We start from the raw sequence: 24,992 nt of genomic DNA on the forward strand, positions 1-24,992 counted from the left end.
ACTGATCCTTGCTCCTGAACCACTGGGAACACGGCTCTCTTGACGCAGGTCCATGTTGAAGCGGTCCTTCATCGAACGCCAACGTGTTTTGACTTTGCCCACTGTTAAAAAAAACAAAACATTATGGTCAGAAAATGGACTTTTAGCCGTGCTCACACAACTGTGTGTGATGAGAGAAACTCCTGAGAGTTTCTCTCATCACACACAGTCGAGTGAGCATGGCCAAGGTCTCTGCTGCTTCACACTGCAGTGCAATACTTACCAAATGCAGTTTGGACCCGTGTCGGGGCGTTGTCCCAGCCATCCCACATCGCTCGGGCCACCTCATTCCATAACCGCCGGATCGTGGTGTTGTTCGAGTGCAGTGGATCCCGGCTGTCCCACAACGGGACTTGCTCCTGGACCAGGGTGATAAGGAGGTAATTCTCTATCAGATCATCGTCCCGTTGTGGAACCTAAAAATTAAAGAAAGTCATTAAAGTTTGCTCAATTACATAAGGAAAAGAAAAAAGATGCTGAGAAATGGCATGAATAGGAAAGTCAACATACAAAAGAATTCCAGAAGAAAAAAGTTAAGAAATACGAGTGGAAAGAAAGGAAGGTTCAAGAATATTACACTGAGGACAGTCAGCCTTGTATATGTACCCGCTGCCGTCTTTCCACCGGACCTTGACTCCGCTGCTCCTGCCCTGTCTCTGCCGCAGTAGAAGAGCTCTAAAAAAAAGGAAAAATCAAATTGTCACATGTGTCGATGTGACAGTGAATACCTAGTAATCTGACGAGGCAAATACTCACCTCACTGACATGCTCCACTTCCGACTGTCCTGACCGAAACTCCTCACCAGATGAAGAATCCGAAGAAGACATTCTGATGCACGTAGAAAGAAAGAAATGGCAGAAATTAGGACATGTAGAGACAGAAAATAGAAAATAAAGGCATTGGCTAAGATATACTCACATTGTTCAGGGTCTTGTTATCCTCCAAGATGTAGCCTGTCTGTGTCTCGTCTGCTTCAGAGTCTGGTGAGAAGTGACCTGCAACTGTCCACACCCTCCATTTTATCACCTTGATGGTGGGGGGTGGCTTATCAGTGTCTAGACTTGGTTTTCTCAATTCAAAAACGCAACCAAACGCATGTGCTTAAAAACGCATGCGTTTACATAGACAGCAATGCGTTTTTTTGTCGCAAACCTTGCGCAATCGAACACATGCGTTTCCTGGCGGCAAATAGACGCCTCTAGAAATTACTACATGTTGCATTTCTGCGCCAAGCTGCAAGCGACGAAACAACGCATGTGTCGTCAAACGCGGCAAAACGCGAACAAAAAAAACTGCATGCGTTTTTAATGTTAAATATAGGAATACACGACACATGCGTTTATATGCGGTAGAAACACTGTGGCAAAATACACAAATGTGAAACCAGCCTAAATGACTGCAAATATGACTTTTCAGAGTATTCACTATGGGGTCTTAATCCTCACCGTCTCCTCCTTTTTATTTTCCGGGATATGAGAGAATTAAAAAGGGTGTCCACTGATACTTTGCTCCAATGGCCAAGATCAGTGCTAGCATGTATTGCTTTATTGTAGCTAGTTAACCCTCTACATGTGGATTTAAATAGTGACAACACCATATTGACAGTTAACTTTTTCACTGCATCAGCATCTCCGCAACCTGGTTCCAGGGGTGCTGGTGGTTGCTGCGGCAAATGGAGGCCAATCTATGGTCTCTGAATCTGTTACTTACCAAAGCCTGTTAGGCCTAATCTAGCAGTCTGTGTGTCAAGGTAAATCTGACAGGACTATTGGGCTGCAAAACATTAGAATAGCTTTGTTGCAGGCCTGCAATCAGATCAGTAAAAGTGCAAGTCCCATAGTGGTACTAGTAAAATTAAATGTATGTTTTTTATCATGTAGACACAAAAGAAAGTAATAAAAAATAGTATACACATGTAAAAAAAAATGCATCACTAAAGATCACTCAAAAACAAACCTTCGTAAAGTTCTTTCAGGGTATGTGCACACGATCAGGAATTGGCAGCGCTTTCAGGTGAATCGGCATGTGTTCATTGAATCGTGTGGATTCACTGTGTCCAATACATTGTACAAGGTACAAGTGAAATTCATCTTGTGGAGGCTGACGTCGACACGAGATAAATAGATGTTACGCTGGCCAGTGTGGTAGCCGTACCAAGGGATTCCTGCTGCTTCCTCATCACACCTCGGCACCACGCTGCATTAATAAAATGTCCTTTCTCAGGTGTGCTGTGTGTGTCACGTATTTCACCCACCTGTGGGTCAGAATCCTTCACAGCACGCAGGGCTCCTATCCGTTGCAGACACACACAAATGTTCTCAAAGACCAAGTTCATTTTCAATAAAACTTTACTTAACTCGTGCATCTTCATCACAGTTACAGTCCATCCATTTTCCCAATGCATGAGTAATCCATCTCCTGCGTTTTCCCTGGTCTGCTCCCTCAGCTTTTCTTCCTGCACCGTGGCTCCAAAGCCCGCAGCTTCCTGAACCATCTAGCTAGCTGATACTGAGTGTTCCCTGTCCACTTTCCCCATCTTGGGTGAAAATTCAGGTTGCATCCACAATTCCTGTTCGGACCGTAAGTCCCGGATGCCATGTGAGGTAACCCACAGACTAGGCACTGATTCTTCCAGGCTGCCACACTCTCTCAACTCTACACTGTTGCTCTGTTCAGCTTTCTGTCACAACTCCTTCTAGAACAATTCTCCTCACACAGCTTTAGCTCCTCCCACTAACTGAAAATTACCTCAGGAAGGCGCTCTCCCTGGCTCCGCCCCCTTTCTCAACTGTCACTACTCTGACTGAAACCAGTTCTTAACACACTCTAGTCTCCTACTCTACAGTGCCCCCTTAACACTAACCCACAACTACACTGCCATAACCCTTACCAATGCTGACCTACCACTGCCACTGAGTGTCCCTATTCCTGTCCTTAACACACAGATAGCAGAACAGTGTCAGCCATTATTATATCACACAGTGTCAACTATTATAAACTACAGGGCACACAGCAAACACAAAACATACACAGTTTCATTGGGTAGGCATGCACAGGAATGCAGGGCTCAAACCAGCCGCCTGCACACCCCCTTACTTAGACATACGGTCTGGAGAGACAGGTCACATGTCCGTCTGCATGGGAAAGGCTGGGTTCACATTGCGTTAGTGGCAGTACGCTAACGGAATCCGTTATATAGTGCCACTAACGCAATGTAATGGATCCGTTAGCGCACCCATTGACCGCAATGTATCTAACGGATCGCTAACGAATGCCATTTTTGGCATGTGTTAGCGATGTCCTGTTATTTTCTGACGGACCTCGAACGCTGCTTGCAAAGATGGAATGACACTTTCCAAAAGCAGCATGTTCAATATTCAGCAAGGTTTACTCAAGATATAGTCTCATCAGTTTAACCCCTTAAATCCGGGAGCTTTTTTTCGGTTTTGTGTTTTCGTTTTTCGCTCCCCTCCTTTCCAGAGCCATAACTTTTTTTTATTTTTCTGTCAATATGGCCATGTGAGGGCTTATTTTTTGAGGGATGAGTTGTACTTTTGAAAGACACCATTGGTTTTACCATGACATGTAACAGAAAATTGGGGAAAAAATCCCAGTGCGGTGAAATTGCAAAAAAAGTGCAATCCAACACTTGTTTATTGTTTGGCTTTTTTGATAGGTTCACCTAATGCTAAAACTGACCTGACATTATGATTCTCCAGGTAATTACGAGTTCATAGACACCAAACATGACTAGGTTCTTTTTTATCTAAGTGGTGAAAAAAAATTCGAAAATGTTCTAAGAAAAAAAAAAAAAAAACGCCATTTTCCGAGAAGCGCAGCATTTCCATTTTTCATGATCTCGAGTTGAGTGAGGGCTTTTTTTTTGCATGCTGAGCTGACATTTTTAATGACACCATTTTTGTGCAGATATAATCTTTTGATCGCCCGTTATTGCATTTTAATGCAATGTCGTGGGACCAAAAAAACGTAATTCTGGCATTTTGATTTTTTTTCTCGCTACGCCGTTTAGCGATTATGTTAATCCTTCTTTTATTGATAGATTGGGTGATTCTGAACACCACGATACCAAATACGTGTATGTTTGATTTTATTTTTATTGTTTTATTTTGAATGAGGCGAAAGGGGGGTGATTTGAATATTTATATATTTTTTATTTTTTCATATTTTTAAAAACATTTTTTTTTACTTTTTTTTTACTCAATAGCCTCCGTGAGAGGCTAGAATGTGCCATAACTTGTTCAGCTCTGCTACGTAGAGGCAATGCTCAGATGGTCGCTATGTAGCTAAATTGCAAACTTGCTCTGAGCGCCAACCACAGGGTGGTGCTCACAGCAATCCGGCATCAACAACCATAGAGGTCTCCAGGAGACCTCTGGTTGTCATTCCAATGCACCGATGACCCCCGATCATGTGACGGGGACACCGATGCGCGTATTTCCGGCCCAATGGCCAAAAGCGATTGTTAAATGCTGCTATCAGAGTTTGACAGCGGCATTTAACTATTTAATAGGTGCGGGTGGATCACGATTCCACCCGTGCCTATTGCGGGCACATGTCAGCTGTTCAAAACAGCTGACATGTCCCGGATTTAAGGTGTGCTCACCGCTAGAGCCCACCTCAAAGCGGGGGATACTGCCATCGGCGTAATAGTACGTCCGATGGCAGTAAGGGGTTAAGGACAATAATCAGTTCATCGTAGAAATGTGTAAAACTATGACAGCCCTGCTTTACAATGCCATTTTATTTTTTTTTACTCATGAAGATGTGATGTTAAAAGTACAGTACATTTTAGCAGAAGAACATCCTTGATTGTATGATAGAAATCTTTTTTCCCCACATCTACTATATAATTGTCTAAGGGTCACTTCCGTCTTTCTATCTGTCCTTCTGTCTGTCTGTCACGGATATTCATTGGTCGCGGCCTCTGTCTGTCATGGAAATCCAAAAGGCTGAATGGTCGTGGCAAAAAGCCCACGACCATTGCCACGACCAATCAGCGACAGGCACAGTCCGCCGGCAAAATGGCCGTTCCTTCCTCCCCGCAGTCAGTGCCCGCTCCATACTCCCCTCCAGTCAGCCCTCACACAGGGTTAATGCCAGCGTTAACGGACTGCGGTGTAACGCACTCCATTAACGCAGCTATTAACCCTGTGTGACCAACTTTCTACTATTGATGCTGTGTATGCAGCATCAATAGTAAAAATATCTAATGTTACAAATAATAATAATAAAAAAACCCGTTATTCTCACCCTCCGACGTCGCGCCCTATTCTCGGCAGTGCAAGCGGCAGGTTTCGGTGTCAAGGATGCTATGCGAGAAGGACCTGCCATGACATCACGGTCATGTGACCACAAAGTCATCACAGGTCCTGCACTCATACTAACCCTGGGACCGGAAGCTGCCGCGTGCACCACACACAGGTGACAGGACTACAAGGGGCCCTCGGAAGGTGAGTATATGCTTATTTTTTATTTCAAGTCTTTTTAACCTGTTACATACGTGGCTGGGCAATATACTACGTGGCTGGGCAATATACTACATGACTGGTCAATATACCATGTGACTGGGCAGAATACTACGTGTCTGTGCTGTATACTACATGGCTCTGTGCTGTATACTACGTCGCTGTGCAATATACTATGTGACTGGGCAATATACTACAGGGTTGAGCAATATACTACGTGGCTGGGCAATATACTACATGGTTGGGCAATTAACTACGTGGCTGGGCAATATACTACGTGGCTGGGCAATATACTACGTGGCTGGGCAATATACTTCGTGGGCTGTGTAATATACTACGTGGACATGCATATTCTAGAATATCCGATGCGTTAGAATCGAGCCACCTTCTATTCTACTATATAGTTGTCTAAGGGTCACTTCCGTCTGTAACGGAAATCCCAAGTCGCTGATTGGTCGCGGCAAAAAGGCAACGACCAATTAGCGATGGGCACAGTCTGGCTGCAAAATGACTGCTCCTTACGCCCCGCAGTCAGTGCCCACAGTCCATGGTTAATGGCAGCGTTAATGGACTGCGCTAGGCCGTGGTGTAACACACTTCCGTTAATGCTGCTATTAACCCTGTGTGACCAACTTTTTACTATTGATGCTGCCTATGCGGCATCAATAGTAAAAAGATCTAATGTTAAAAAAAACAAACAAACAAAAAAAAAAAACCTCATTATATACTCACCTTTCGTGGGCCTTTCCCGCTCCTCGTGACGCTCCGGTGACCGGTCCATGCATTGTGGTCTCGCGAGATGATGACGTAGCGGTCTCGCGAGACAGCACGTCATCATCTCGTGAGACCGCAATGCACTCTTATGATTGGAGCGTCGCCTGGGCTGGATCTGGGGCCGACAGAAGGTGAGTATATAACTATTTTTTATTTTAATTATTTTTTTAACAGGGATATGGTGCCCACATTGCTATATACTACGTGGGCTGTGTTAGATAATGCGTGGGCTGTCTTATATACTACATCTCTGTGCTACATACTATATGGGCTGTGCTATATACTACGTGGTATCTACTGTATTACGTGGCTGGACAATATACTACATTGCTGTGCTCTATACTACGTGGCCTGGGGTATATACTGCATGGGCAGTGTTATATACTACATCTCTGTGCTATATATTACGTGGCTGTGCTATATACGTGGCTGTGCAATATACTACATGTCTGTGCTATATACTATGTGGCTGGGCAATATACTATGTGGCTGAAAACTACATACATATTCTAGAATACCCAATGCGTTAGGCCGGCTTCACACTCAGCGTATGAAAATACGGTCCGTATATTACGGCTGTAATACGCTGAAAAGTCCCGAAAATAGTGGTCCGTAGCTCCTCCGTAGGCAGGGTGTGTCAGCGTTTTTTGCGCATGGCATCCTCCGTATGTAATCCGTATGGCATCCGTACTGCGTGGTTTTCTCGCAGGCTTGCAAAACCAACATACCGCTATAGAAGTGATCCATGTGTCCCAAAAAGAAAAAAAAATATATATATATACTGTCTATATATATATATATTAAAACCAAAGTTTATGATGGCTAGCACTCAACTGAGGTGAAGGTGACGGTGCTAGTGAAGGGAACCAATAGTTCCAAAGTCACTGAATATAAAGATCACTGCACACGTACAAGAGAAAGGTATGCTTGCAAGTGAAAGTTTATTTATAGTGGTTATGAGGTCAAGCGACTGGTAAATTTTGACGTTTCGGCCAATACATAGCCTTGGTCACAACGTCGCTAATACGCAGAGTTAAGTTTCAGTTCAGGGTTTTACAAGTGTGGTACTGACGACAGGTTATGTCCATATAATTTCCATAGGAACTCATATAGTTAGGGCTGAGTGATTTCTCTTTGGAGCAAATGGAGTAGATGGCTATCAAGGTCGTGTGCCAGAAGCCTGTGGAAATGTTTGGCAAAAGAAATATGATATGGGGTCCAAGGGCAAGCTAATTTCATAAGCGCTCCTTAGGGTACGATGCCCATTGCCCATGTGTATGCCAGTCCAAGGAATGGCGTGTCCATATACATCTGACACAGTGGTGTCAGGAGTAAATGAAAGAGCTCTGACGTGCAATATGGAAAGTTCCCACGATCTATGAACAGCCAGCAGAGGGCGCCTCACCGCAAATGAAGCTAAATATAGATCATTGATCTATTTTTAGCCTCATTCCCCGGGGTTTTGCAGCAAGGAGCAGCCTGCATTAGCGGAACTCCTTGCTGCAAAATGTTTTAACCCCTTCAGAAGGATTTACATCGTTGGACGTTACAGATCTGCGGAGGGTAAGGATATTGTTGGTTTATTATGTTTTTTTACTTACAGAACGAGGGTCTTCAGTGACTGGATTGGGCGTAGAATAAAATACTCCAACAACCATTGTTTTTATTTCATTAAAATAATTTTAAATAATGTGTTTGTGTTTTATTTAACCCTTTACTACAATTGGATTAATAATGGATAGGTGTCATAATTGACACCTCTCCATTATTAATTTGGCTTAATGTCACCTTACAATAGCAAGGTGGCATTAACCCTTCATTACCCCATATCCCACCGCTACACGGGAATGGGAAGAGAGTGGCCAAGTGCCAGAATAGGCGCATCTTACAGATGTGCCTTTTCTGGGGTGGCTGGGGGCAGATATTTTTAGCCAGGGGGGGGGGCAATAACCGTGGACCCTCTCCAGGCTATTAATATCTGCCCTCAGTCACTGGCTTTACTACTCTGGCAGAGAAAATTGCGCGGGAGCCCACGCCAATTTTTTCCGCCATTTAACCCTTTAATTTACTAGCTAGAACGGCCAAATTTTGCAGATACACACTACTGACATTAGTAATGTGGAATCTGCAAAAAAAAAGGAGAGAAGACATGGTTTACTGTATGTAAACCATGTCTCAAATCATGTCGGGTTTTAGGAAGGAGAAAGAAAAAGCCGGAAATTGAATTACCGGCTTTCAAGCTGTATAGCGCTGGAATAAATATTAATATATATACATATATGTGTCTCACTGACATATATATATCTATATATACCTATTCTATGTGTACACATTTATTCTACCTATTGGACTGGAAGCTGTCAGTGTGATTTTACTGTACACCGAACTGAATTACCGGCTTTTCTCTCTAACAGCGCTGCGTATTTCTCGCAAGTCACACTGCTTGTCCGTGTGTAATCCGTATTTTTCACGCTTCCATAGACTTTCATTGGCGTATTTCTTGCGCAGTACGGTGACAAACGCATCATGCTGCGATTTTGTACGGCCGTAGAAAGCCGTATAATACTGATCAGTAAAATACGGCAGATAGGAGCAGGGGCATAGAGAATAATTGTGCCGTATTTTTTGCGAGTTTTACGGACGTAGTTTCTGCGCTCTTACGTCCGTAAAACTCGCAAGTGTGAAGCCGGCCTTAGAATCAGGCCACCATCTAGTATTTAATAATCATCTGAGATGTCGGTATAGAACATTACAATGGTGAAAAGTTGGTAACTAAATTTGGCTTTCAGTATGTACTTTTTTTTCCTTGCTTAATGTTAAATTTTCTTTTTCTCATCTCTGAGGTGGGCATGAAACAAAATGTCACTTTGGAAAATTATTTTGCTGATCGACTGAGACTACAATAGTCTGTGTATTTTATTATGCATTTTATCAGATTTCTACTTTTGACATAGATATTTTATCATTTTTTGTATAGAGGAGACCCTTTAATATTCACAGAGGGATAGTTTGATTTGTGGAAAAACTACACAAGTTAGAAATATTTCTAAAAAAGTTGTATCTTGACATTGACATATATTCTGGCCTATATTTCTTTCTACAGAATGATGGTCCTGTAGACGCGACAATAAAGTAGCTTAAATTGATTTCTGCACTGAGTGCACACAGTAAACTTGGTTTATTTTACTTCTAAAAATACCGTACTTGATACGGGTTTATGACAAAGGAAGTTGATTCTGAGTGGTTATGTAAGAATAGTGTTTGATGTAAATGTCGAATCCAAATAGTTTGTTTTGAGTATGACGTTCCCCAAGCTCTCAAGTATCGGTAAATTAGACATGTCATTAGTCTTTCAAGGGAAACTGTCACCCCATTTTTTCAGTAGGAGATAAAAATACCGTTAAATAGGGCCTGAGCTGTGCTGTACAATAGGGTATTTTTTGTCCCCTGATTCCCTACCTATGCTGCCGAAATACCTTACAAAAGTGTCCTTTTTTGCCTGTCAATCAGGCTGGTCAGGTCAGATGGGCGTGGTCACAGCGCTGTTTCTCCCCCACATCTTGGTTATGTTCCCGTTGGTGGTGTAGTGCTTCTCGCATGCGCAAGTGCCGAATGCACTGCGCAGCTGTAGAAAAAGAGCGCGCTCGCCGCTATTCAGCGGTTTCTCGGTGGGCGCGGCCATCTTCCTGAGGCCGCGCGTGCGCAGATGGAGTCTCCTGTTTCCCAGGGCTTAAGGAAAATGGCCGTGGGATGCCGCGCGTGCGCAGATTGACATCGCGGCGGCCATTTTCTTGAAGCCGAGTTCGAATCTCGGCTTCAGGAAAATGGCCGCCGCGATGTCCATCTGCGCACGCGCGGCATGCCGCGGCCATTTTCCTGAAGCCCCGGGAAGCAGGAGACTCCATCTGCACACGCGCGGCCTCAGGAAGATGGCTGCGCCCACCGAGAAACCGCTGAATAGCGGCGAGCGCGCTCTTTTTCTACAGCTGCGCAGTGCATTCGGCACTTGCGCATGCGAGAAGCACTACGCCACCAACGGGAACATAAGCAAGATGTGGGGGAGAAACAGCGCTGTGACCACGCCCATCTGACCTGACCAGCCTGATTGACAGGCGAAAAAGGACACTTTTGTAAGGTATTTCGGCAGCATAGGTAGGGAATCAGGGGACAAAAAATACCCTATTGTAAAGCACAGCTCAGGCCCTACTTAATGGTATTTTTATTTCCTACTGAAAAAACGGGGTGACAGGTTCCCTTTCAATACACTCTTTAGTTATTGAGGTTCAAAATTTTGTGCTGGCTAATTCCATCATTTATTTATTTTACTTGCTTATACACAGACATTGATTTCCACAGTTCTTTACAGACATTCTGGAGGAAAGAAAGGCACTACTGCTTCTGAAGTGTACATGCTCGAGGAAAGGACTGCAGTTCTGATTTCAGGCAGAAGAAAAACCCCAGCATCGAAATGATGATGGAAAATGAAGATCTTGATGGAATAGATGCATATTTTATTTTTATTGAGCAAGAAATTTACAGTGTTTCGATCTACAATGGTCTTTGTTATGCACGATTGTAGTGCAGAGGAGTTTGGCATGAGGTTGTTGGGGCTCATAATCTATACCCCATATCAGTATGTCTTTGGAGTGTAGGAGGAAACCCACACAAACATGGGGAGAACATACAAATATCTCATGTTCTCCTTAATAGGAGGTTCTTATACAAGGTCACAAATCCTCTTCTCACTTTAACTCATTTATAAAGTTACAAAAATAAAATTGTGGCTACATGCATCCACTAATACTGCATGCTTAGGAGGTTACTTCATTCATTTCTGATTAAATACTACAGTATGCAGAAATGTCTGAAATAACCTCAAATGATGACCTCAAACAGACAGACAGACTTGATGGGCACATTTATCAATATTCTCAAATTATTGGACAGTATGAACAGAGACCTTGACTAGTCTTAAAATTCAGCTGATTCAACAAAGTCCTAAATAGGGGGAGACACTTCAAGCAAAGTATAGCAAGAAACCCAAAAATAGAAATATGGGGAAATGGAAGAAGCTGGTGGTGAGACACGCGTTGGGGTGAGGGGATGCCTGGGTGCCGGCCTAGCGGCAGCAACACTCGAGTAGATATCATTCATGCATTGTTATGTCTGGCTTTGACAAACAGGATTGTTTAGCGGTCATTGCCACATTCACTATATATATATACAATATATATATATATATGTATATATATATATATATATATATATATATATATATATAATGTTTATTTTGTTACTACACTTCTACCTTGTGCTGCCTCCTTAACACTATTAAGTGTTAATTCGGGCATTGAGATTAGTTTATGAGGAAGGGAGCCATCTACTTGCACGTGTCCTTTGATTTAATAGAATCCTTCCATTATCCTCCTCATATATATTTGTATATAGACTCTATCTGCCCTTCTTCTTTGCGCAGCGTCCCCTATGGTATTACTGCTTTCTACATCATGTGCTTTTTATGCTTTGTGTTTTTATAATTAATTGCAATAAAATGTAAATATTTTAACTTTATTGGTGGATCTCTTGTTTTCCCATATTTAGGTTTGTTGGTATAGTCTTAAAATTCACGAAAATTATTATAATTGTTCATGTTGTTTAATAAAATTATAGACTCACTACTCTACATTTACACCATTTTCTGCACCCTTGTCAGGCAGGTGCAGAAAGTTTCTGAAAACATTAAATATGATACAAGTCATAAACGACAATATCTGGAATCGGAATTCAGGTGCACTTAGCTTGATATAGCTCATCCAATGGCTGAGAGATTAGAAGGAGATTTGGCACTCTCTGTTACAAAAAATAGAGTTTAGCCTTCATATAAGAGTAAACGACGTGAGCATTATCATTATTTATTATGCTTATTTATGAAGCACCATTATATGCTGTAGCACCTTGCACACAATTTCATTATTGTCCCCGATGGGGCTCACAATCTAAATTCCCTATCAGTATGTCTTTGGAATGTGGGAGGAAACCATAGTACCCTGAGGAAACCCACGCAAACACGGGGAGAACATACAAACTCCTTGCAGATGTTGTCCTGGGTGGGATTAGAACCCAGGGCCCCAGTGCTGCAAGACTGCAGTGCTAACCACTGAGCCACCATCGCGAGATTGTACCTTAATTTGCTTAGTCTTCATTTTGTCCCCTATAATGGTGTCTAGCAGTAAATTACAGTATGTACCATGGTATAAAAACATAAATGATGTAAAAAAAAACACTTTTGGTTCAAAAGCCTAATGTCTTATTGGGTTAATATCTTCACTAGCTAACCAGCAAGATAATGTTTGCCTTTAGGGCACAAAGACAGGTTTACAAATGAATGAGAGACCATTACAAACATATAAAGGATGCCACACCAGGACATTTGTACATGCGGTGATTTATCATTAAGAAAGATGAAAGCAATAAAAGTGAGGTTCTGTTACACAGGGAAGACCAATGAAGATAATGAGTTAGACACTGCTCATATCAGGTTTTTACATTGTGTTTAGTGTGTACACCAGGAAAGCTTATACACAAAATGTGTCCATGGGATTCCTTTGCTGGACTAAGGCCAAAAAAGAATTTCATTGTCTTCTAACTAGACAGTACTTACATAAGTATAGGGCAACAAAAAGGAGTGGAATAGAGTAGTAGATGACTCAATCCATAGATCATATATGTGAAGCATTTTCCTTTCTTAAGGGGAATCTGTGAGTAGGTTTTGCTATGCAATCTGAGGACAGCATGGATAGCATCTGAGACACTGAATTCAGTGATGTGTCATTTATTGGGCTGTGTGCTGTGTTGTTTACTTAAAGGGAAGGTTTTCTCACTAGGAAATTATCATTGCCCGAACCACAGTGCATGCAAGCACTGGTCCAGCCACTACCTTTTCTCTGATAAGCAGCTCACTGTCAAAAGGCAAAGTACATAGAAAGCTGGGGTGGGGGCGAGGTTAGCTTTCTGAGCTCTGCTACAACTAAAACCTCTGTGTCACAACTGCTGCATTGCGTACAGTAAGTGATACTTCACTGGAATCAGGCTCACTGGGTTCACAACATAGGTAGCATGCAGTAAGCTCCTCCTAGTAAATATCTTTGAAGGGAAAGTGAAGTTTTATATTTTAAGTAAAAAAACTTGACCACAATTTGATATAGTGTGAACATAATTAAAGATTTTTGGACCAATTTTACTTGGCATTCAGTTTAAAGCATAGGAAAAAAATAGCACCTCTACAGGCTCATTCAGCAACGTTCAGTCACCTCTGAGCTAGTGAGTGATGACCAGCTGTTATCATGTCTCTCATACACAGTACACAGTGACATGAGGGATTCCTTTAGTATACTCTGAAACAGCATTCTCCAGGACATTACACAGCAGTACTGAACTGTGTAGCTGTGAATCCTGTAATGGGGACATAAGCACACAGCAATTGTTTGTGTGTCTTTGTGCCTCTTCTCAATCTGAGCATACTCTCTCCCCTTTTTTAACAGCAATAATCTGTTCCCTCAGACAATGGGAAGACGAGTTTATCTTGATCAAATTTTAGCCAATAATGAGTTCAGGCAGGCAGATAAGGATAAGAAGTGGCTAATAACTGGATTAAGTAACATTTCTATAAGATATAATACAAAGTTTCTTATGTTTGCTAGTCCTATTGATTTAGGCAATGCGTTCCCTTAAGTCCAGTTGAGCCGATCATTTACAAAAGGCATTGCAATATGATTTTTACTTCAAAATTATCTGATTTTTGTAAAAAAATATTACCAATTCGTGGAGGTTAGAAAATCCCTATATAATAAGAAATCTGTCAGCATAACATCAGTCGGAGAGCATTATTGCTGTAGTGTCAATACAATAAAGGTTTTATCAGCAGGAGACTATCACAAGAGGACTATATGTCATGTGCCAGGCAGTTCAGCTAATCGGTCTAACCCTGCCCCCACCATTGATTGGCAGCTTGTTGACAATGTACAGTCTATACAGGAAGCTGCCAATCGGTGGTGTGGGCGGGGTTATACACAGCTCAGCATTCTGAGAGCACTGCTGTATACAGCAGAGGAAACAGGGATTTCACCAGAACTGCCCAAAGCAGCCCAGTAAGTGACCCATCGCTTGAATCAGGCTCCCTTGCCGTACACCATGCTGCTCTTGGATTACAGGGCAAACGGCCTGCTGATGGAGTCTCTTTATCTAATGCACCCTTTCAGTTCTAACTGTAGTCAGTTTACTATATCTGATCTACAAAACTAGATTTGTTTTCTTGCTGAATGTTTATGCATAATACTATTACTTTATTAGTGGCAAAATATCAAGGAAAGGCAATAAACTGGGCAAAATAGATGTCAACCCTTCTGAAATACAAAAAGACCTACAAGGCAAGTACTGTATGGTTCCTACCGCAGAAACTTTTCTCAATTTCCTCAATTTTTAAAAACAGTGTAATGGCTTTATGCAACGTGACAGCTCGACTTATGGGAATAACCTTTTGCATGCCTATTTAGCAGTGAGATGGAGTGGCACGACTGACATAAATCAGCTGGTTCCAGGTTCTAGACAGAAAATAATGAGTACTTTAGCAGCAGAGCACACCTAAAGCTATACAGCAATTTATATACTGAGCTAAGTGGTCAGTTACTCTAGCCGTGTAATATTAACTGCATATGGCAAGAGCCAAGCCATCAAATCCCATGCCCTGCTCCTAGGAATCAGGCTGTGCTGTATTCTAAATGCACTTGATACTTGATATGTCACTTGCGTTAAGAGCAAATGGATATTTAAATGGTCGTCTAGGTTTATTTTTCTCTTTTTTAAGGACACAAAACACCTTTTAGCTCATTACGTCCATTGCCCTGCAAAGCAGGTTGAAAGTTAACTACGTTATCACTGTGTGATTGCCAAATCCAGCGGAGGCAATAATTTATATTTTCACACTTACCTTTCCGTTGCTCGGAGGGGGGCTAAACCTCTTTGCACATACAAGAAAGGCATCAGGCTGAGGTTTGCCATTTTTCACATCTGGGTCATCTCCAAGCACAATATGATGGAATAAATTGAAGAATTCTTTGTGCCTACTTGTTTTCATTTCAAATGTCACTCTGGCTGAGCTAGTGGCAACAGCCATTGGGATGTTGTGCTTATTCAGATGGTAGATTAACTTTTCAACCCCTGTGACAGAGGAAAAAGAAAGAAAATAAATGAGAAATGCAAAGATGACATGATAAAGCTTGTCCATACGATCATTGATAGCAGATAATAATGATATTTGACAGTTTCTGAGAAAATAAAGTTTTGGAGATCACGGTTATTATCTGTGCAAAACAATGAAAGGGTATAAATAGGATTGACTCCAGAGTACCCTGTTCTCCGGATGTAGAGCTCAAACATCAGAAGAACTTCTACGCAGATTAACCCAGTACAGGAGCTGTGTGCTGGATTTATACAGCAAAAGGCAATTTACAGTTTTTAACATTAAATTATAACAGAAAGAAGGAAAAGCTGTGGAGTTCTGAAAATCATAAAATGGTCTGATAGGTGTCGAGTTCCCGCAGCTGCACGGACGATCATGAGGTGAACGCCATCATGGGGTGTAAGGTGGTACGTTGCAAAAGATTCTATGTGGTGGATTGGAAGGGTCATGGCCCTGAGGACAGGTCCTGGGAGCCTGCTGAGTACATTCGGGCTCTGCAGCTCATTACAGCCTTCGAGTGTAGCGAGGTCCAAGAGGGGAGGGGCCCTAGGAGGGGGGGTAATGCTAGGTGTCGAGTTCCCGCCACTGCACAGGGTGAATCCCGAACCATCTCCGCTGTGGTCTCCCATTCTCCTACAGCCACGGTGGAGCCTGCTCAGCAGAGACGTCGATCCCAGCATCTGGCTCAAGCTGATACTGTGCGGCTGGCTACTGCTGTCCTTCCAGGCTCAGCCATTGTAACCAGTACTGATCAGCAGTGAGTGGGCGCTCCTGGGACTAAGTCCTGCCTTTCTTCTTCTGAGCATGCCCAAGGGATGACCTCCCATTGGAGGTCGGGGCTCACATGCTCAGGTTCTGTAACAGCTCCTATTGGACCACTAGGAAGGTCCCGGAGAGCTTCCGCTATAAAAGGTTTGCATGGCCATGCACTCGTATAAACCTGTTATCGCGTGTGTGTGGATGTATGCCTGTTCTGGTGATTGCTCCTTAATCATTCTCATCCCTAATGTTGCTGAATGCTCGCTAATGTTGGAGCTACCTAGCACCTGACAGTGCTATCCTAGACACAAGAGCATGATCCTACTGCATCAAACCAGCAGCGACCGCCAGTGCAGCGCTGTGTGCAATCATTGCACTTTCCTAGCTCTGGTTAGGGTGGTTAGTGGCAACCGTCAGAGCGGCGCTGTACGCACTCTGTGTGGTAATCTTTAATCAGTCCTGACAACCGGTCAGTGTAGGGTGGGAACTCCAGCTTGATCTCAGCATCTGACTCAGGGTGTCCTCAGGCGCGGGCTCAAAAGCCACCGAGGGTCAGAGCAAGATCAATCACCAGCATAGTGGGGGTGAGTTTCAGGGAACCCACTAGCATCCATCTGCTGCACCCTGTGAATGCTAAAAGGGCACATAATTTCCTTTGTTTCCCTGCGTCTCTGTGAAACAACAGAGTTTGCATCAGTTCATACCAGGTGACGGAACCCGTGTTTATTCTGGCGTAGTAAAGTCATATAGTGACGCCATTAAATAGCAGCAGCTTCCTTCTCTGCACGGTGGACCTCAGGCTGTGAACGCACCTTTACTATCTTTGTATTTATTCGGTGCGTTCCACCAGCCCTAACATTGTCAGACATGTTAATGATATGAAAATAATAAAGAAAAACAGAAACAACTTAATTCAGCATCAAGTAAGAATATCATGAGAAAGGCATGCACTTAAATTCCTTGGCATGACGTCAATGAGGTTGTCTGTGGAATGTTTTGTCACTGTGAATGTACATGAGCATGCAAATCATCAAGATCCCCCTCTGGCAGCTCCCATTGCCAGTAATGTCCCTGATATGCTCAATGGGAGACAATTCAGGAGATTATGCAGGCCAAGGTAACACATTTTGTCCATGCAACCTACCCACAGTAGCATTAGCAATATTTACCTTGGCGTTGTTGTGTTGGAACCTGATACACATTAGTGAAATGGCCGCACTACTGATTCCACCAAATCAATGTAAAGACAAGTTGTTATTTTACCTGCAATGAAGGGTAGAGGGGTATTGCTTCCCTACATGCAACATCAAACCATAATTTTTAGAGAGAGATAGATGTGACATGGTCTCATCAGATTTGAAGCTCATTAGTGATCCATTCTATACTGTTAGTGAAATTAACCATAACATGCCAAGCCAAAGGCACTAAACAGTGTCTCCACGGACCATCAGAAGACGTTTGCATGATATTGGGCTACAAGTCAGTTGTTCAGCTGCAGGTGTTCTTTTGACCTTATACAATCACTCTCACAGTCTATTATGATGCAGTGCAAGGCATCAATTTAGAATGGAATAGAGGACTGTCTTCTTAAGCGATGAGTCCAACATTTTTCTTGGATGCAGTGACAGCATTAGATTGGGCAAAGCCATGAAGAGGACTTTGTGAGGGAATGTAAAAGAATCCCAGAATTGGTTTTGAATTTGAACATTCCAGGTAATTTCTTGCTCAAAGTACTCTGAGCATCTGTCCCATAAAGCACATCTGGAATATTATTGGTTGGCAAATGCAAAGGGAGCTGACAACAGCAGATCTTGATAATTTGCATTGTGTGGCAGAACATTCCTCAGACAACTGTTATGATCTGGTGATTAAGGAGCGACATGCGTCTAGCTCTGAGCAGGTGGCAACTATACTGACCGCAGTCCCTAAGCTCAACACAACACTAGAAGCAGCCGTGGAATGCTCCTAACTCTACCTAGGCATCTCGTCACAGCCTAAGAGCTAACTACCCCTAAAGATAGAAGCAGGAAAACTATCTTGCCTCAGAGAAAATCCCCAAAGGATAGATTAGCCCCCCACAAATAATGACTGTGAGAGGAGAAGGAAATGACATACGTAGTATGAAACAAGATTTAGCACAGGAGGCCACTTCTAGCTAGATAGAAAATAGTACAGGACAGAACGCTGTGCGGTCAGTAATAAAAACTAGAAAAAGTCCACCGCAGAGAAATGCAAAAATCTCCACACCTGACTAAAGGTGTGGAGGGCAAACTCTGCTGCCCAGAGCTTCCAGCTTAGCTAAATAGATCCATACTGAAAAGCTGGACAAATTAACAAAAACAAAGAAAGTGCTGAACAATAAGTCCACAACAAGTGAACCGCAAAAGGACAAGCAAGGACTTAGCTTTGATGAACTGGTCAGAGTGTCAGGAAAGTCCTAAGAGCAATGACTCCAGGCAGGAACAATTGACAACTGGCATTGAATTAGGGATAAGGCCAGACTAATATAGCCGAGCCAGAAAGACGATCAGTGAAAACAGCTGCTGAAGCTAAATCAAAGAAGCAGCCATACCACTCAAAACCACAGGAGGGAGCCAAAGAGCAGAACTCCCAAAATGCCACTAACAACCACCGGAGGGAGCCCAAGAGCAGAATTCACAACAGACAACCATTAATAGCCTCATTGATGTAAAGCTAAGGCATTAAAGCACACACATTTCTGCAGGTGGCCCTCATATTTCATACTGAATAAATTGAGATGATTTGAAAGTGTTGTTTCCAGTGTTTCATCAATTGATCCTGCTATTTCCATAATTTCACAATGTTTTATATACAGTATACTATTGTAAATGTATTTTCTTAAAATGCAGATCTTCAGTAAAATCTTATAATATATGGGGTTTTCCCCAAATCACTAAATCTTATATTACAGATGTTCCCATAAAATTACTTAATATATGCTCTCCCCAAGAAAGGAGATAACTTGCTGACTGCAAGGTTTCCAATATTTGTAAAACTCAGCGCTTCACAGAAAAGTGCTCATCCCTGAGAATGGTACTCTGTTGGCTCCTTTCTTGGACATTCAGACTCCCATTTACCACTATGCGTGTGATTAGGCAAAAGGAAGGAGGGGAGATTGTTTGCAGCACGTCAATGAGGAAGAACATCAACAGGCCTCTTGAAATCGGAACATCACAAAACTGAAAATTGCAAAGCACAAGTGCATGAAATGTTAAAAAAGGAACTGTATAAACACTTGGTGCTTGTCCTCTAAGTGCCAGAATTAAGTGATGTAATGTATTTTCACTGTGGTGGACTTGAGCTGCCTCTCATATGGATTACCACTCCTCTCTGAAAATCTGATACCAATATATACATTTTACCCTGTGGCACAAGTACCATTTCCCATGGCCAAATCTACTGTTAGCCTAGGGCTCCGAAAGCTAAATATATGCCGATATTCTAGACAACATGGGTGCTGAAGTTTAGCAGTGGTTATCTTTGATAGGGTTCTTTCTATAAATCACCTAACAGGCCTATAATAGCAATATACCATTTCAGTCAGTTAAAATCTAGTGAACTGCACGTTTTAAAAAATATACATAAACAGAAGTTAGAAAAAGTGAATAAAATGGAACCTTAGGAAGTTTAGTCCATTACTGAGCATTTATGCTTTGTTAACCATACTACAATAAATTTAGCTAGATATAAAATACTGTGGCACTTTGTTCCTTTTGACATTTTTTTTTATTTTCCGATGTCAGTTACATGAAGTTCAATTGTAAAAACAGCTCAATAAGAGAACAAAATTGGTATATGAATATAAAAAAAAACCCTGAATATTTGATTGCAAGGACAAATGAATGGCACTGTGGATGAGTGAATTCTCCGCTACTATTAGCAAGAATTCATTAGGTCTAGTTAACCACTTTACCCCCAAGTCTGTTGGCATCTTCACGACCAAACCAAATTTTAAAATTCTGATCAGTGTCACTTTATGTGCTAATAACTCTAGGAGGCTTCAACGGATCCCACAGATTCTGAGACTATTTTTTCAAAACACATGGTACTTCATGACAGTGGTAAAATTTATTTGATGTGACTTGCGTTTATTACAACAAAAAAAATTAAAAATGGCAAAAAATTTGAAATGTTTGCAATTTTCAAACTTTTAAATGTTATGCCCTTAAACAAGAGTCACACAAAATAGTTAACAAATAACATTTCCCACATGTCTACTTTACATCAGCACAATTTTTGAAACATAATTTTTTTTTGTTTGGAAGATATAACGGTTAAAAGTTGACCAGCAATTTCTCATTTTTCCAAGAAAATTTACAAAAACATTTTTTTAAGGGAACACGTAACATTTGAAGTGACTTTGAGGTGCCTATATGACAGAAAGTGACCAAAAGTGACACCATTCAAACAACTGATATTCTTAAGGTGCTCAAAACCACATTTAAGTAGTTTTATACTTCTTCAGGCGCTTCACAACAATTTTTGAAAAGTTAAAGGGACTCTTGTCACCTGAATTTGGAGGGAACAATTTTCAGCCATAGGGGCGGGGTTTTCGGGTGTTTGATTCACCCTTTCCTTACCCACTGGCTGCATGCTGGCTGCAATATTGGATTGAAGTTCATTCTCTGTCCTCCGTAGTACATGCCTGCACAAGGCAATCTTGCCTTGCGTAGGCGTGTACTATGGAGGACAGAAAATGAACTTCAATCCAATGTTGCAGCCAGCATGCAGCCAGCGGATAAGGAAAGGGTGAATCAAACACCAGAAAACCCCGCCCCTATGGCTGAAAATTGTTCCCTCCAAATTCAAGTGACAGAGTCCCTTTAACATTAACTTTTTTTTAACAAAAATGTTATTTAGACACAATTTCTTTTATTTCCAAAGGGTAACAGTAAAAAATGGACCTCAAAATTTGTATAGCTAATTCTCAAGAGCATGCCGATACACTATATGAGGGAGAAAACTACTGTCGGGGTGCAAGGCAAGGCTCGGAAGGGAAGGAGCACCATTTGACTTTTTGACTGTTAAATTTGCTAGAATAATTAGAGGCCTTGTTGTGCCCAAATAGTGGAACCCCCCACAAGTGACATGAGTTTGGAAACTAGTCCTCTCAGGGAACTTATCCAGATGTGTGGTGAGCAACTTGATCCCCCAGGTGTGTCACAGAAGTTTATAATGTATAGAGGCATAAAAGTAAAAAAAAAAATCACATTTTTACCACAAAAATTATTTTAGCCCCAAATTTGTAATTTTCACAAGGGTACGAATAGAAAATGGAAACCAAAATTTGTGGAAAGATTTATCCTGAGTACACAGATATCCTATTTGTGGGGGTAAACTACTGACTACTGTCTTGGGGAACAGCTGGGCTTGGAAGGGAGGAAGCACCATCTGATATCTTGAATGCAAAAATTTGCTGGGATACTGTAACTAGAGGATGCCATATCACGTTTGGAATGCGCCTGATGTGCCTAAACAGTAGAAATACCCTATGATTGACATCATTTTGGAAAATAGACCTCTCTATAAATGTATCTGGATATATAGTGAGCAACTTGAACCCCAAGGTGCTTCACAGAAGTAGGTGAAATTTAAATACATTTTTCCCAAATGTTTTCCTAAATGTTATTTAGCACTTTCTGCAGTCTGCATTGCAATGCATTAGAACTGTCAGTCCTGCAGACACAAGTTAGATAGATCAGTTAGTTAGCTAGGCTCTCTCTGCATGCCTTCTAAATTCAGCAACCATTCGCAATTGCAGTATTTAGATGGATATAGTGGCGGGAGCAGTGTGGGCACTGCTCTTGGCACTGAGTGCTGGGTGTCACCTTTCAGAATCAGCTGATACCTGGTGACACAGCCACTGTGCATGCAAAATAGCTATAACATATTAGTACATCAAGGTCAGTTGGCATCAGCCAACTTGGATGTATGGATACTTCCAAGGTCATAAAGGGGCTAAAGAGTTACCATAGTTTTAACTATAATTTTATAAATCTCTGTCAAAATTGATCAGTTATCAAAATTCTGAATTCTGAGATTATGTATTCAATGAAGACAGACTTTCCCATTACTGAGATAGGAGATGGCAGCTGTGACTGATCAGATTCTATCTAGATAGGAGGGGAGGAGGAGGGAGCAGCTCTGGCTCTAGCTCCCCCCTTCTACATAAAATTGACATAGATGACAGTTGCTACAAATACAGTTATTGGAAAGTCTGTCTTTGATTAAGTCAGATTTTACTTCAGAATTGAGAATTTTGATAATGAATAATTAATTTTAGAAGAGAAAGAAGCAAATATCTCTAATAAGATTTATTACAAAGTTGCTTATTTTCACATGGACTATTGATTTATGAAATAAAAACATAAAATGATAGTTATTGTTTAAAAGTTTGACACTTGTCCGTTTGTAAGCTAAAAAAAATGAACTGAGATATAGGTTGGTATGGATGCAAAATGGGATCATGTTCACACTGGCCATTAACCCCTTCGCGCCATGCGCCGTACTAGTACTGCGCTGCCGGCACTGCATTAGTGCCAGCCGCAGTACTAGTACGGCGCCGCCATTTTCCGGTCACCGCGCGGCACCGCGCGGTGATCGGGTTCCGGTGTCTGCTGTCCCTGACAGCAGACCATCCGTGCACGCAGCCCCGAGTGCCTGCACCGCCCCCCCGCATCAGCGATCGCTGTGATTGGCTGGTCAATTCTGACCAGCCAATCACAGCGATTTGACAATAAAGTTTAAAAAAAAAAAAAAAAAGCATGTGACAGGCTGTGATTGATGCTGTGTGACGTCGCACCAATCACAGCTGTCACAGTAGGTGGGGTGATCACCACGTCACCTCACCTGATTAACCCCTATGGCGCTGATTGGCTGAACAATAGCTTCTAGCCAATCAGCGCCAAAGGGGTTAATTTAAAATACCGATCACCGCCCTGCACGCCATCATTCTCTCAGATTTGGCGTGCAGAGCGGTGGTCTAAGCCCCTCTGTCACCTTAGTCAAATAATCCATTGGTGGCCAGTGCGATCGTCCCTGCGATCTCCTGCTTCCAGCTTGTGCTCCAGCTTGTGCTCCAGTGCTGTGTGCTCTCTGCTGCCATCTGCCTGCTGTGTGACTCCTGTGATCACAGCAGCAGCAGCACCTCCCCCACCCCTTTCCCATCCCCCCATCCCTGTTCCAGTACCCCCTCCCTCCCCCACCCTCCAATTGAAATTTTTGCGCACTTTTTTGCGCTTTTTTTCCTGTGCGCGGCGTCCCGCACAGAGCATTCGTGCTCTTCCTGTGTCCGCAGCGCTCTTATCAGTATCGCTGCTGATCAGAGACTGCGCCACAGGACTTTTTTTTTTTAGTTAGTTAGTGTAGCGGACATTGCAGTCTAAGCGACGTCCGTTTTTTTTTTTTTAGAAAAAAAATTGTAGTTAGTACAGTGTAGTTTTAGACGTAACAAGGTAGCGTAGCCGGCGTCAGTGTTTGGTGACGTCCCTCCATCCCTGTTCAAGTACCCCCCTCCAATTCAATTTTTGCGCACTTTTTTGCGCTTTTTTCCTGTGCGCGGCGTCCCGCGCAGAGCATTCGTGCTCTTCCTGTGTCCGCAGCGCTCTGATCAGTATCGCTGCTGATCAGAGACTGCGCCACAGGACTTTTATTTTTTAGCTAGTTAGTGTAACGGACTTCGCAGTCTAAGCGACGTCCGATTTTTTTTTTTTTCTTTTACAAAAATATAATAGTAGTTAGTACAGTGTAGTCTTAGACGTAGATTAGCTGGTGTCACAGCGTTCGTGACGACCGGTCTTTTTTTTTTTTTTTAGAGAAAAAAAAAAATTGTACAGAGTAGTTTAGTGGTAGCGTGTTAGTGTAGCCGGCGTCACAGCGTTAGTGACGACCGACCATCTTTTAGAAAAAAAAAATCGTACTGAGTTTTATAGGTAGGGAGGTAGCGTCTTGTGCATAAAAAAAATCTGCTATCGCCGGATAATCTCTAGTGCATTAGGGGAGCGTACGTCACACTGTTAGTGGCGTTCGCTTTTCTTTTGTAAAAAGAATAATTAGTTGCGTCGTCTAATTTTTAGTGCGTTTGGGAAAAAAAATGGCCCATTCGTCAACAAGGCGCTATTCACCAGAGGAGGCTTACGCCATCCTTGCGTCCGACACAGATTCAGCCAGTGAGGAAGATCCCACGTTCCTCTATTCCTCCTCCTCCTCCTCCTCCTCCTCATCCTCCTCCTCATCTGGTGAGGAAAGACCCCTAATGAGGCGCCGTAGGACCCAGGCAACTCCTGCAGCAATCGATCCCGTATGGATTGCACCCCCGGAAAATTTTCAGCCCGTCATTCCGGATTTCAGCAGCAGCTCAGGAATCCAGTTTGACACGACTGGCCTCACTGAAATTGATTTCTTCAAATTCTTTTTCAGTGATGAAATAATAAATATTATGGTGGCCCAGACGAACCTGTATGCCCAACAATTTTTCACCCAAAATCCCACGTCATTTTATGCCAGATGGACCCCCGTAAATGCAGCAGAGATGATGACATTTTGGGGAATTGTGCTGCATATGGGCCTAATCAAAAAGCCAAAGCTTCGGCAATACTGGAGTACTGACATTCTCTACAGTACACCGGTATTCCGCATGGCCATGAAAAGGACACGATTTGAAGCGATCCAAAAA

At 42.4% G+C, this 24,992-nt stretch overlaps 1 protein-coding gene across 1 annotated transcript in view; it reads right to left on the reverse strand.

The window, feature by feature from the left end:
* Window positions 1-24,992, reverse strand: part of PUDP (pseudouridine 5'-phosphatase) — a 455,017-nt gene that overhangs the window by 222,838 nt on the left and 207,187 nt on the right. Inside the window, exon 3 of the mRNA XM_069761573.1 lies at window positions 15,287-15,516. Within this exon, the coding sequence (XP_069617674.1) occupies window positions 15,287-15,516 (230 nt within the window). The remainder of the gene's footprint in view (window positions 1-15,286; window positions 15,517-24,992) is intronic.

Source organism: Ranitomeya imitator, chromosome 3 (genome assembly GCF_032444005.1).
Source record: "Ranitomeya imitator isolate aRanImi1 chromosome 3, aRanImi1.pri, whole genome shotgun sequence".
Lineage (NCBI taxonomy): Eukaryota > Metazoa > Chordata > Amphibia > Anura > Dendrobatidae > Ranitomeya > Ranitomeya imitator.